This window comes from Equus quagga, chromosome 19 (assembly GCF_021613505.1).
Source record: "Equus quagga isolate Etosha38 chromosome 19, UCLA_HA_Equagga_1.0, whole genome shotgun sequence".
In the NCBI taxonomy this organism is placed as follows: domain Eukaryota; kingdom Metazoa; phylum Chordata; class Mammalia; order Perissodactyla; family Equidae; genus Equus; species Equus quagga.
In genome coordinates this window covers 18,390,258-18,403,068 of record NC_060285.1, presented here as the reverse complement: position 1 = coordinate 18,403,068, position 12,811 = coordinate 18,390,258, and the positions used below count along the sequence as shown (strand labels likewise).

General features: G+C 44.3%; 1 protein-coding gene across 6 annotated transcripts in view; it reads left to right on the top strand.

Annotated features, from left to right (window-relative positions):
• Positions 1-11,586, top strand: part of TXNRD1 (thioredoxin reductase 1) — a 64,716-nt gene extending 53,130 nt beyond the window's left edge. For all 6 annotated transcript variants that reach the window (XM_046646065.1, XM_046646068.1, XM_046646069.1 and 3 more), the window contains 2 exons: positions 765-899; positions 9,616-11,586. In XM_046646065.1, coding sequence (XP_046502021.1) covers positions 765-899; positions 9,616-9,678 — 198 coding nt within the window. In that variant the 3' untranslated portion in view covers positions 9,679-11,586. The remainder of the gene's footprint in view (positions 1-764; positions 900-9,615) is intronic.
• Positions 11,587-12,811: the final 1,225 nt, after the last annotated feature.

Below are 12,811 nucleotides of genomic sequence, written 5' to 3'. Positions count from 1 at the left end.
ATAAACAGATTCCCACATGGAGTATTACACTACTTTGGCAACAGAATGACTTTCCTGACTGTTTCCAGGGAGCGATGGAACCTTAGATAAGGCTCTGCACCCCACAGCGAGTCACCTCATCCTTGATGAGGAGGTTGGACTGGGCAGTCTAGCTCAGTCAGAGTTGGCTCTGAAAGTCTGAGTAGTGAGTGCATCTTGGCAGATGTAGTGTGAGTTTGGAATTGAGAATTTATCCAAAATAATCCCATGCACGTATTTCAGAGTTCTCAAACATTTTCCTATTGCTTTCAAAAATGTTTTCAGATTAGAATGGTCTTCAGTCTAATTGTGCTATCTACCTCCAAAACCTGAATTAAAATGATTTTTTAATTTGATTGACTGCTCTTAAATGTTACAGCTATCACAGTAATTTATTTGTAGTTTTGAGAATCAAATAGAGGCGATGAGGACACAGCTGCCATTTGAAAGCACTTTCCAGAACATTTTTGGTGCTTAAGGAATTGGAGACATTTTTGCTTTTACTGTTGTTCCTTGTCATCACTCGTGGCTGGCTCTTGTCCCTTCCTTCTTGCTTGCTGTGACCATCGCACCCTGTACTGGCTGGCCCATGCTGGAGTACCTTCAGCCTCACAGCTTCAAGCGGCAAGCATTAATATAAGTCTTTGGCCATTTCTGAATGGGGTTTTAGAATAGACTGGGGAAATATTCTAGGGTCTTAAGGACCAAAAATCAGCATAATCATATTACTTTATTTTATATCTTAGGAACGTGTTGTGGGCTTCCACGTACTGGGTCCAAATGCTGGAGAAGTTACTCAGGGCTTTGCGGCTGCGCTCAAGTGTGGACTGACCAAACAGCAGCTGGACAGCACCATTGGCATCCACCCCGTCTGTGCAGAGGTGGGTCACCTGCACTTCCACTGCTCTGTTTAAAAGTGCCTGTCTCCTCGCTACTCCTCCCCAGGGAGCAGATCTATGGCTCTGCAGCTCGTGTTCTTTCTGCAGTACTCGAGCTACTTCTGTACCTCCTTACAGCTTATGAATGACTGAGAGCACCTCAAAAGAAGCCTTGTCTCTAGAGACAGTTTTTCCTCTTTGAAATACTTTTTGTCCTGGTGTGAACTGGATAATACTGTCATGCTATTAAATGGTAACAAGGGTGAGTGATTTATAGAGATGAGCCTTAAATCTTTTATTTATCTCTCCTACATTATTTTCATGGCAATCAGCTAATAATGCCATTCATACCCAGAAAGAACATCAATCCTAGTTTTCCTGGAGCCACCTCAAGGCTAAATGATGTTGTCTACCCCTTTAGCTTTTGGTATCAATGAGATTTGAAAGTGGTGCTTTTAAAGGATGAAGCAAATGACGGTAGAACTGGAAATTGACCACTCTGGGCCTCTGGGTGTCAGTGTTTCTTCACACTTGTCAGTGATCATCCAAGAGTTGAATATTGTGATGCTTACTTCTAAGTAGGGATTGTAAACCAAAAATGTGTCTATGATGGAGAACCTGGTGATGGTTGGAAGGAGGTATCCCGTATTATACTGGCTTAAGTAGGGAGTTGAAAATGGCAGCTATTACCTGGCCGCCACAGTCAGTGGTTTCCAGGGTGTACGCTGTGCATACACACACATATACACACATCTACACATTTATGCCAGTTTCATTCAACAGCTTGTTAACTGGTTGGTCTCTGTTCTTGATTGCCCTTGCACAACTGAATTCTTTTCTAAGTAAGTGAAATGTCAGCTTTAAGACCTGGAAGAATGTTCTAGTTTTTTTGCTATGCCTTTTTTATGATTAGGAGTATTCTTCTCTGTATGCATATGCACCTGGCTGGAATGGAAGCCTAAAATCTTAACATGTTTCGTGACTAAGGCATTATTCCTAGAAAACTACTGTTTTTGTGAAATAAAACTAAGCTTCAAAAAAATAACATAAAAATTGAAAAGAGTCTCAACTAAAGCTCTTAAAAAATGTGTGATATGTCTTTTATTCAGTGTAATGACTAAGATCCTGCCTAGGCAAGGATCCAAATAACTTCATTTTTTTCAGAAACACTTTTAGTGAGTATATTAGTTTCCTAGGGCTACTGCAACAAAGTAGCACAAACTGGAGGGCTTAAGACAATGAAAGGTTATTCTCCCCCAGCTCTGAAGGCTGGAAGTCTGAAATCAAGGTATCAGCAGGACCACACTCCCTCCAAAGGCTCTGGAGAAGAACCCCTCCTTGCCTCTTCTAGCTTTGGGTGGTTGCTGACAATCCCTGGTGTTCCTTGGCTTGTTGATGCGTCACTCCATCTCTGACTCTGTCTGCACATGCCCTTATCTCCTGTGTGTCTGTGTCCAGATGTCCCCTTAATAGAAGGACCATCAGTCATTGGATTAGGGCCAACTAGTCCAGCATGACCTCGTTTTAACTTGATGACATTTGCAATGACCCTATTTCCGAATAAGGTCACATTCACAAGCACCAGAGATTAGGACTTGAACATATTTTTCTAGGGAGCTTCATTCAACCCACAACAGTAAGTATATTTAAATTTTAGATGCTAGTCCAAGATACTTAAAAACTACAACAACCATCTCTGAAATGGATGAAAGGATAACTTCCCAACTTGCAGATGAGAGTGTCTAATTCTTTTTATCTGAGTTCAGCTCTCAGTGGGCCGATTCAAAGACTGACGTGTGCTTGACTCCTGCCTCCCCACCTGGTTGTGTTGTGTTGTGTTGTGGTCCAGCAGTGGCAAGTACGGCAGCATCTGGCAGGATCATTGCCAGCTGGATGGAGAGATGTGGTGAAGAGAGGCAGGATGTCTTGGTGAAGCCTCTGCCTGTAGGGAGGTCAGCCAAAGGCCTCTCCTTGTACGCCTGGCACATATGGGAACCCTTTTTAAGCATTTGCTGTTATGCATCTCTGTCTGTTGGTTCTCTTATGACTTTGAAATTCAGAGGCTGAATGTTCCACTGCTTTGATAGGATTTAAAAAATTTTTTCCAAGCTGGCAGGTGGTTAATGAGATGAGAAACTGAGTGCTGTCTCACTCTGTAAACACATTTGTTGTGCAGCGATGTATATAGCACTGTGCTAGGCACTTAGGGATGCAGCAAGGATTTAAGACGTGCTTAAGATCGAGGAGGCAGGGGCCGGCTCCGTGGCCGAGTGGTTAAGTTTGTGCACTCCGCTGCCGGCGGCCCGGGGTTCGGATCCTGGGCGCGGACATGGCACCGCTCGTCAGGCCACGTTGAGGTGGTGTCCCACATCCCACTACCAGAAGGACCTGCAACTAAGATATACAACTGTGTACAGGGGGGAGGTTTGGAGAGATAAAGCAGAAAAAAAAAAAAGAAGAAGATTGTCAACAGTTGTTAGCCTAGGTGCTATCTTTAAAAGAAAAAAAAAAAAAGATCGAGGGGGCCGATGAGTGCAGTGCCAGTTACAGTTCCATGTGAGGAGGCCTAGGAACAGGACAGATGTAAAGTGTAAAGTGGTGTTTGGAGCAGGGATATTGGGGCAGGATGGTGGAGGAGGGACTTCTTGCCTAAGACAAGAAGATGTGTTGGTGTGAGCCAGTCAGAGGGAACATCAAATAAAAGGCCTCTGTGGGAGAGAGCATGGTTCATGCAGGAAACTGAAAGGCCCTCAATGCTGCTGTAACTTGAAGAGCTTAGAGAGAGGTTAAAAAAAATTTATGCCGGACGAGTAGGTGGGAAGGTGATGGCCTTGTAAACCAAGGCGGAGTGTTTTGACTTGACTCTGGGGGCACTGGGATTCAGCCGAAAGAGGTTTAAAGCAGGGAATAATGTGATCAGATACACTGTTGAGAGAATCACTCTGGCTTCACTCTGGAGAATGAACCAGCGGAGGCCACCTCTAGAGGCTAGAGGGGATGTGGTAGTGGCCAGAACTGGGGTAGTGGCAGTGGGTGTCAAGAGACATTGATATATTTGAGAGACAAGTAGGAGATAGAGTTGATAGTGCTTGCCAAATGATTGGAAATGGGAAGAGGGAAGAACTAAGAATGGTTCACATTTGTAGCCTGCAGTAGGAAGCGACAGTAGAGTGTGCGGGTCCGAGGGAATAACACTTGACAGTAGTTAGTAGTGCTGATGTTTCTGAGGGTTTACTGTGTGGGTCAGGCACTCTGCTCTCCGGGAAGTAGGTCCTTGCAAGAACTCCATGGGGTAGGTGGCGGGATATCTCCATTTGACACATGAGGAAATTGAGGACGTGGAGGTTGAGTAACTTGCCCACAGTTACTCACTTGGAAGTGACAGAAGCAGGATTCAAACCCAGGCAGTCTGGCTCCTGAGGCAGCACACTGTACAGATGATGCTCCACTTCCACATACCTTCCTACGATATTTGACATAGAATTTAAAAATGGAGCTGCTTTCTTGGTGGCAATATGAGCATAGTGGAGACACACAGACCTGGGTTGTAATCTCACTCAGCAAATTCTCACTGAACTTGGCCACGGCACCCAGCTTTCTAGGAGTTTAGTTTACTTGTTAAATGAAATAGAGATACTGTCTCACTCATAGGGCTGCTGGGCAGCGCCGTGTGGAAAGTGACTTCGAGAGTTCTTGGCGTTTGGTAGATACGCAGTAACTGCGTCTGTTGGCCGGGTTTTCCCAGGGTATTTCATTACAGAAGATGTGGCTTGACCGAAGGTCCTCATTACAGCATTTTTAAGGTGGGTGAGTGGTGGGAAGGCATGCATATTTTGAAAAAGCTCCTCTGGTAATTTTCTTTACTCTTGAGTATGAAATACTTGCTTAGAAACTAGATTTTGAAAAACCAAAGCCTTCTGACCCCTGGCTATGGAGATCTTTTTTAAAGCTTCTTGATGAAGGGAAAGTGACATTTGATCAGTAGGGGCTTTTTAGAGACTCTTTCCTTTGTGCTAAATGCTGGGTTCCATCCAACTTGGATTTGCTACTGGACCCACTGTTTTTTCGTGTCCAGTCATGCTGTCGAGGGGTGCCGCTCAAAATGCAGTCCTCAGAATATGTCTAATGCATATGAGACAAGAATGGAAATGAAGAAGGAAGATTTAGAAACTTTAAGAGCTATTTGACAGTATCTGATGTAATCATTAAAAAATGGGGTTTTAATTTTACATGCCTTTTAAAATTTCATTTTCCTAACACGTTTTTATTGAATTTCACAAATGTCTGTCCATTGGATGGATTAGAAATAATAATTTAAAAACTGGTCCTGAGCACTGTTTTAAAGTGTTGAGAACTAGCCCCAGCTCCCAGGCCAGCTGTGGGTTGTTTGCAGAATGAATCAGTGAATGAAGTCCTCTACCATTTTGATGAAGTAACCTGGGCAGTTGAGTGACTTTTGGCTCTGAGGCGTAGTTACTTAGAAAAGTTGACAAATTCCTCATTGAGGAATTGCTCTAAGAGGAGGAGAGGCTACTGTTGTTTTGACTGAAAGCCCTTCTGCGTCCGTACGAGAGGGAGTACTAATGCCTGAAGCGTCAGTCGTGCATTAGCGTGATTGGGTGTGAAGGTAGTATGTGATAATTTATTCCCGACATCTGAGCAGCAGTAATTGAATAGGAAACTGATTACACATAATTTGGAACAGTAATTTCAACTAATCACGTTTATTTGTAGGAGAAAAATAATAGCTCAAGAGGAAGGAGCATTAGAAAAGACCCCTGTGAAATGTCTTAAAATGAGTTTTAGTGCCGAACGTCAGAAGTTTTGTTTTCATAGTCACCAGAATTACAGTCTAGGGTGAAGGGTGCGTGAGGCTGGGTGGTGAACGCCTCAGTGGCATTTGACCTTTTCTAAGTGTTCTTTGTGGTAGAATAGAAAAGTATGAAGGGGCAGCCTCCATGCTCACTTTTTAAAAATACGTTTTTATGAAAATTCTAAAGCAGCTGTGTGCAAATAAAATCTTGTAAAAATTGACCACATCAGTTTTTCCATTTAAACTAATCAACAGTGGCAGTTTCGCTTCCCCACTCTTTAACATAAGCATGTTATCAGTATAAGAAAAATAGATAAGGGCTCTTTTTTTTAATCTGCTTCCATTTTTGATGGGTTTAGTTTTCAATGTAAATCTTCTACAAGTTCTGTTTCTAAATTAATTCCTGAGAAATAAAGCTTAAGCTTGAAATTCACAAGCCTGAAATTTGTTTTAATGTATTCCCTGGCTGTTTATTTTTCTTCCTTTATAAAAATTGAAAAGAGCATGTTTGATGGTATTTTAAATTGCCCATATCATCATCGTCCTAACACAGCTATTTTCATTACCGCATATTGTCTTTCTGTCCTCATCCACAGTCACACTTTTTTTTAAACAAAGGAATTTTATTGCTTTTCAAAAGAATTGTACTAGTTTACAGTGTCGTCAGCATTGAGTTTGAGTGCTAATGAAAATGTTGCAAATTCAGTGTAAGTGTATTTTTTCTATAGTAATGTATAAAAGGGATAACTGTTTCAAGGATTTTTACGTATCTTTGCTAACAAAGATAAACCTCTTTTCTCATAACTGTTTTTTTTTTTGATGTGAGTTGTTCCTCTTTTCTTCTGGCCTCATATTTATAATGTCTTCGGATGTTGGCCATTATTGGCTCTGAATTTCTTAAGGTGTTGATGATATGTTGGTATATGGGAAGGAAAAAGGCTTGGTTGCTTCTTCAAGGCTAGAATGGACCAGGGCCTTTCTCAGTTATGTACCTTCTTTACACAAAAGTACTTTCCCTTTATTCAAAAGTAGTTTTGATGCTGTTCCTGAGTCTTTGACCCGCGTAAGTTAGTCAAAGTGGCCTTGACTTCTTGTGCGCTTTCCTCTATGTATTAAAAAATCAGGAAACCAGTTATTTCTCAGGAGTCAAAGGGGCGACTGACCCAGAAGCTTGTCCAGGTGTGCCAACCAGGCTACAGGCGCTGCGTGAGTCTTGCCTCCGCCGGGGACTCTCCCTAATAAGCCGTGACTTCCAGTCTCAGTGAGACAACTCGACGGCTTGAGAAGGTCGGCCTGGGTAGCGCAGGGCAGATGGATTCTCCGGAATCCTGCCACTTACCCACAGCTTACCCAGTGTGAGCAGCAGGGTTTGGATAGAAGTCTTAATTGTACTCAGTAACCAAATTTGTTTCTAAATTTAATTGATTGAACACAAAGCCCTTGGATGTTTGCATGTCTCAGCAACACAGATGAACACTTTGGGTGTTGGTTTTGGTTTTTTGCCTATAGAAACAAAGTTTTCTTCCTTGCTGGTGCTCTGTGCTCATCGTGGATCAGCTGCCGCTCGGCTTTCTATATCATCTTCGCTCCAGGACCAGGCTGACGGGGCAGCCTCTCCCTGGGCACTGCTAGCTAGGTGGCAGAGGGAAGGAGATGTTGGAAAGCACGCCTTGGTGCCCAGGGCTTCTGTTCAGCAGTGATGCAGCACAGTGCCACACGTGTCCTTGGTTAGAGCAAGCCCCTGGCCCTCACGTCCACGTCCAGTAGGGCAGCAGTGTGTAATGTGTGGACCATATGGAAGGTCATCACAGGGAGGTGAAGGCACTCTGTGTTTTGGATACTAACAAGAATCTTAGAATAGTTCAGTCAGAATTATAAAGACCTGAACCTGGTGTCAGTGTTAATAAAAAGAAACATCAGATTTGACAGAAAAGAAGCAAAATATATAAGACTTAGTAATTGATTACATATCAGCAGTAATGGAGATAGAAGAATTAAGGATTAATTCTTGGTTGCCTGGGCAAGCAAGTAGTGGCGATGCCATTCACTGAGAGGAACTGGCTTCAGGAAGATAAAGGCTTCAGTTCTGGACGTGTTAAGTTTGAAGTGTCATCCAAGAAGGGGTGTGTGCTAGGCCTTCTTGGTGGTAAGGAGAGACACACTGGCTGGAGAGGTTACGCATTCACCTGCCTGAACGGGGGCAGTTGACTGATTGAGACACTGTGATAGGAGAGTATCCAGAGGGAGAGCTGAGAGTGCAACCCTGGGCACTGCTTCCTGGCCTCGTTCGTGTCATCCCCATGTGGAAAGGGCGAGATTGCTGCAGCACATTGGAGTACATAGATCAGGCAGCTGGGTCTACAGCCAGCCCAGGGGCTGTGGCCACCCCAAGGACTGGGGACATCGGTGCTTGAGCACCCCTCTATGCCATGGCTGAGGAATGGCCACAAAAGGAGACTGGAAAGAGCACCCTAAAGGAAACAGGAGGAGGAATGAATTAAAAGGTAGGTGAGATGCACAGTGAGAAATTCTCCAGCAAGGCAGTGTAAAGTGAGCAGGCAAGGAGCCCTCTGGATGAGAGAGTTACTGATGGACTGCAGGAGAGCTGCAGGCTTCCGGCTTGCTGAGACTACAGAGCTTTCCCACGCTGTAGACTTCCAGGCTAGGGATTTTGCCAGAAATTCACAGTGCGGTGTCTACTCTGGTGTTGCTTTGCATAAGAAATTTTAATACGTGGACTTTGGACAGCCTGCATTAGAATCACTTGGGACTTCTGCTAAAAATGAGATTCCTCGGCCCTACCCTAGATCTGCCAAATCAGAATCACTGTAGTTTCCAGGTATTTTAATCAATGTGAACGGACTGTAAAGTTCAAGAACCATTGTTTTTTGTAGAGGCAGTCTTCAGTGGTAGCAAGTCAAAGCTGCCTGAAGATGATAAGGCTCCAAGTCCACAAGCACCGAGTGTTTGCGAGGATGTGAAATAAGGAGACCTTGTCAGTCACTGCACATGGCAGTGTCGGCTGGTTGGGCACCTTAGAAATCCAGCTGACCCTCCAACCCAGCAATTGTACCTCTAGCTCTGGGTGTGAGGAGACGTACTGGCATGTCACAGAGCATATTGCAAATGGCATATTAGCAATAGCTTGGATCGCCTGCAAAAGGAACCTGGATATGTAATTCATAATATAGTCACTATTTGCGTAATAAATACTATAGTATATAGTATGGATACTATATATGGTATAATATACTATAGTAATTGAATACTGCTCAGCGAAAAGTGGAAGAATTAGAGCTATTGGTATCCATAAATGGGTGAATTACAGAAATAGAGTATTTGAGCCAAGAAAGCAAGTAGCAGAAGAGTACATAACCATCTTGCCATTTACATGTAAAGTTTCTAAAAACCTACAAAAGAAATGCAGGAAGAAATGCATGGGAATGGTAAGCACCAGTTGGGGGCAGGGAGGAAGAAGGTGATCAGGGAGGGGCACACGTGGGGCTCTAACCGTACTCATAAAGCTCCCTGAGCTGGGTGGGCACGTGGTGTTGGTAATACTGTACTTTATACCTTCCTGCGTATCCAAAATAGTTCATGATGCATTTCTTGTAGGGATTTGGCAACCTGGGTAACCGATTGAATTGTTTTAATTACCCTCATGCTAATAAAGTTCTTCATTAGATATAACCTGAATTTTCTTCTCTCTCACCTTGGTTTTAAAATGTTTTTCCCCTTTTATCCTCTGGAGAAATTGAGGATATCCTTGCTCATATTACTTCTCTGTTTGATTCATTGTAAGTAGTCACCTAAGTCATTCTTAATACTTATGGTGTTATCTGAACTGCCCACTGTTAACTCGTTTGCTCAGGTGTCTGAAAATCTCTTGCTTCCTCTTCCCCACAGATATTCACAACACTGTCGGTGACCAAGCGCTCAGGGGGAAACATCCTCCAGACTGGCTGCTGAGGTTAAGCCCCAGTGTGGATGCTGTCGCCAGGACTCCACACCACTGATGTTTCCTTGCCCAAATCCAAGGCGAAGTTTTCAAGAAGCTTCTTGGGCTTTGGCATCTGCATGATCTGTGCTCACACCAGCCAGGGCCTCCTTGGATCTCATGGGTAGGAGGTGGTGAATGCAAGGCAGGCAGCATCACACTGGGGTCACCGTGACGACTCTAAACTGGCACTCGGCAGTGCATCGAAGGGATGCGTCCATGAAGTCACTGGCCTCAAAGCCCATGCGGTGGGCGGTGATGGAACAGCTGTCAAAGCAGTTTTAGCATGACCTCCCCTTTGTGGGTCTTCTTAGTCTCATTGTCAAGCTTTCTAATGTTGATTATTCTTTTCTTATCTCTCTAAGGTGTTAATGATACCAGAGATGAAAAATGTTAGTAGTCAATTTTTGTCCAAAAGCAAGTCATGGCTAGAGTCTGCAAATAAGGTGCCTAGTTGCTCGAAAGGCGCGATTTGGCTTCCTTGGAGGCCACGTGGGCTTGTCCCACGAAGGAGAACTGTCCGAGGATCAGGTGTGCTGCTCTGCTTCACCGAGCTAGTGAGTTCTCACCTAGCGTCTCACCTAGTGAGTTCTGTGTCCAAAGCAAAGAAATGTATGGTTCACTCTGGCCAAATTTGTCCCCATGTGCTACATCACTGATGATTTTTAGTTCTCTTTAGGAAAGGAAATGACTACTCGGCCAGCCTCTTTGAAGTAACAGTCCACTCTCTGGAACCTGGCAGGATGGTGTGGTTTCCACCATTATTTGTCCTGGAGGCAGAGGTACACCTTAAATGGAGAAAAACAGTCAGGGTCTTTATTTATTCATTGTGTGCTGGTCTCAGTAAGCTGAGATCCTTTGTAATGCAAAACACTCAACTTGTTTAAAACTCTTTTTTTGATAGCTTTAGCTTTAAGCTAAAAACACACCCATCACAGCTTTATTTTTCACATGTGTTATATCTCTCTCCCTTCCTAAGAACTGCATTCATAGGAAAATAGGTCTTTCCATACTTATGATTTAACTCTTTTGTAGTAATTATCTTTTTAAGGAAGCTGTTAATATCATAAGTTATTATTATTTTTGAACACAGGTGGATGTGAAGGATTTTCTTGTAGAAGCCGAATGATTTTGACTTTTTCTGTTGAATGAAGGACTGTGCCCGGTAGAATTCTGCAGAACTGTTTACCCTCCATTAGCATTCCAACTTGTATTATTACAAAGAGGTGTTAACTCCGCAGTTATGTATTTCTGTGTAAGTGTACTGACTAAGGATTGTATTTAGGCCGTCTTCTCATTATAGAAGTTGGATTTGAAATGTGTGTGTGCACCTGGGCCTCCCACCGGCAGTTCTCTGGCTCCCTTTCCCTCCCCTCTCTCCGCTCGTATTCCTCAGCTACGACACCTGCACCGAGTGGTTGATTCCGAGTCCATTTCTTGGCCACCTCAGGGAGCTCACACATCTGCTGGCATTTAGTCAGCAGAGCACCCAGCCCTGAGCCACAGGGCTCCCTCCGCCTCACGCCCTCGTCCCATCTGGTTGTGTGAAGAAAATGGGAAAAGGAGAACGGAGAGGGGAGCTGAGGCAGTCGACCGTGTTCAGTTTTATTTATTTTTTTAATTTGTTTTTTCTCCAAGTCTGCCAATCTCTGAAATTGGAAGAATAGGCGGTCTGAGATGGTCATGCCCAATCATGTTGTGATTCTCTCTTGGTGGGATGGAGGTTCTGCCCCCACAGGAAGGATTGTACTTGATGAAGTTGTCCTGTTTAGGTTCTGTAATTGCCCAGTGTATCGAAACTCATACTAAATTCTATGTTTTTGTTATAAATCTTCTGGAAAAAACCTCTAATGTGAAACATTAAAAGGTATTACTATCCATCCTGTGTGCCCTCTTCCTGCACGGCGGCCTTGGGGTCCTTCGTGCGAGTGCCCCAGAGGCTGCAGGGCCTGTGTGCACAGTTAGGACTAGCTGCTGTGAGCTTCAGTGAGCCGTGTGCTCAGGCCTGGCCGGGATCTGCTGAGGTTTACATTTTAGTGGTGTTGGCTTTTTAAATTCCATTGGTCAGCTTCTCCTAATTTGACTTGTCAGTCATGGTCTTTAAAGTGACAAAACCACCCCACTCTAGTCAAGCTCACTCTGGGCCCCAGCTCTTTGTAACCCCGTGGCTGCATTCCTGCATTTCCCCACGCAGCACTCGGAGGGTGTGTAATCCTTCCAGCCTCTGTGGGCCGAGCGGTCTGGGTGTGGATAGACCGGTCATCACCGTTCCCAGCGCCTGGCTGTATCAGGCACCTGGCAGGTGTTCAGTACATAGTTACAGTAATGTTGATGGTCATGCTCATACTGTTGGCTCACACGCACTTAATTTCCTTATGCAAAAGTTGTTAAGCAGAAACTCCTATTTTGTGTTAATCCTTACCAAAAACTTTCCCCAAATACGTTTCCATTCTGTCCTGAGTAATTGCAGAGTGCTAACAGTAATAGCCACGTGTGGGTTTACTGCAGCACGTGCCAGGTGCTGACTCGACGCTCACTGGCTGCCTTCATCCTTCTGACGACCCATCAGGAAGTGTTCCTGTGCGCATTCATAGGTGGAGAAACAGGCTGTAATTAGGCTTCCTTGCTCAGAATTACACAGTTAATTAGCGGTGTAGCAAGTTCTGAGCCCAGAGCTTAGGTCTCTGTCTTCAAAGGCCCAGCCTCTTAGCCACCTTGCCACACTGCCTCCCACTCGGTACTGGCAAATGGAGCGCTCAGGGCTGCCGAGTCCATTCCTGGGACTCAGCATTTTTCACATGGCATCGAGCACTGTTGTTGGAACAATTAATAAATACCTCTTCTGAGTGTTTTAGTACTCTTCGTAACTGATCTTTCCACTGCCAGTTTATTTCTACACTATAGCCAAGATTTTATGCTCAAACTTCTCTTGTTCCAAGCCCTTGGGTGATTCCAAAGGCCTCTAAATAGGCCCATAGTCCCCTGCCAACCACTGGGCCTGTCACCTGCACCTCTGACCTCTGTTTTCACTTGCCCATTCTGGCCACACCTACTCTCTGCCCTAAATACACTCTACTCCTAACCTCTCTGCTCTTGATTCCCTCC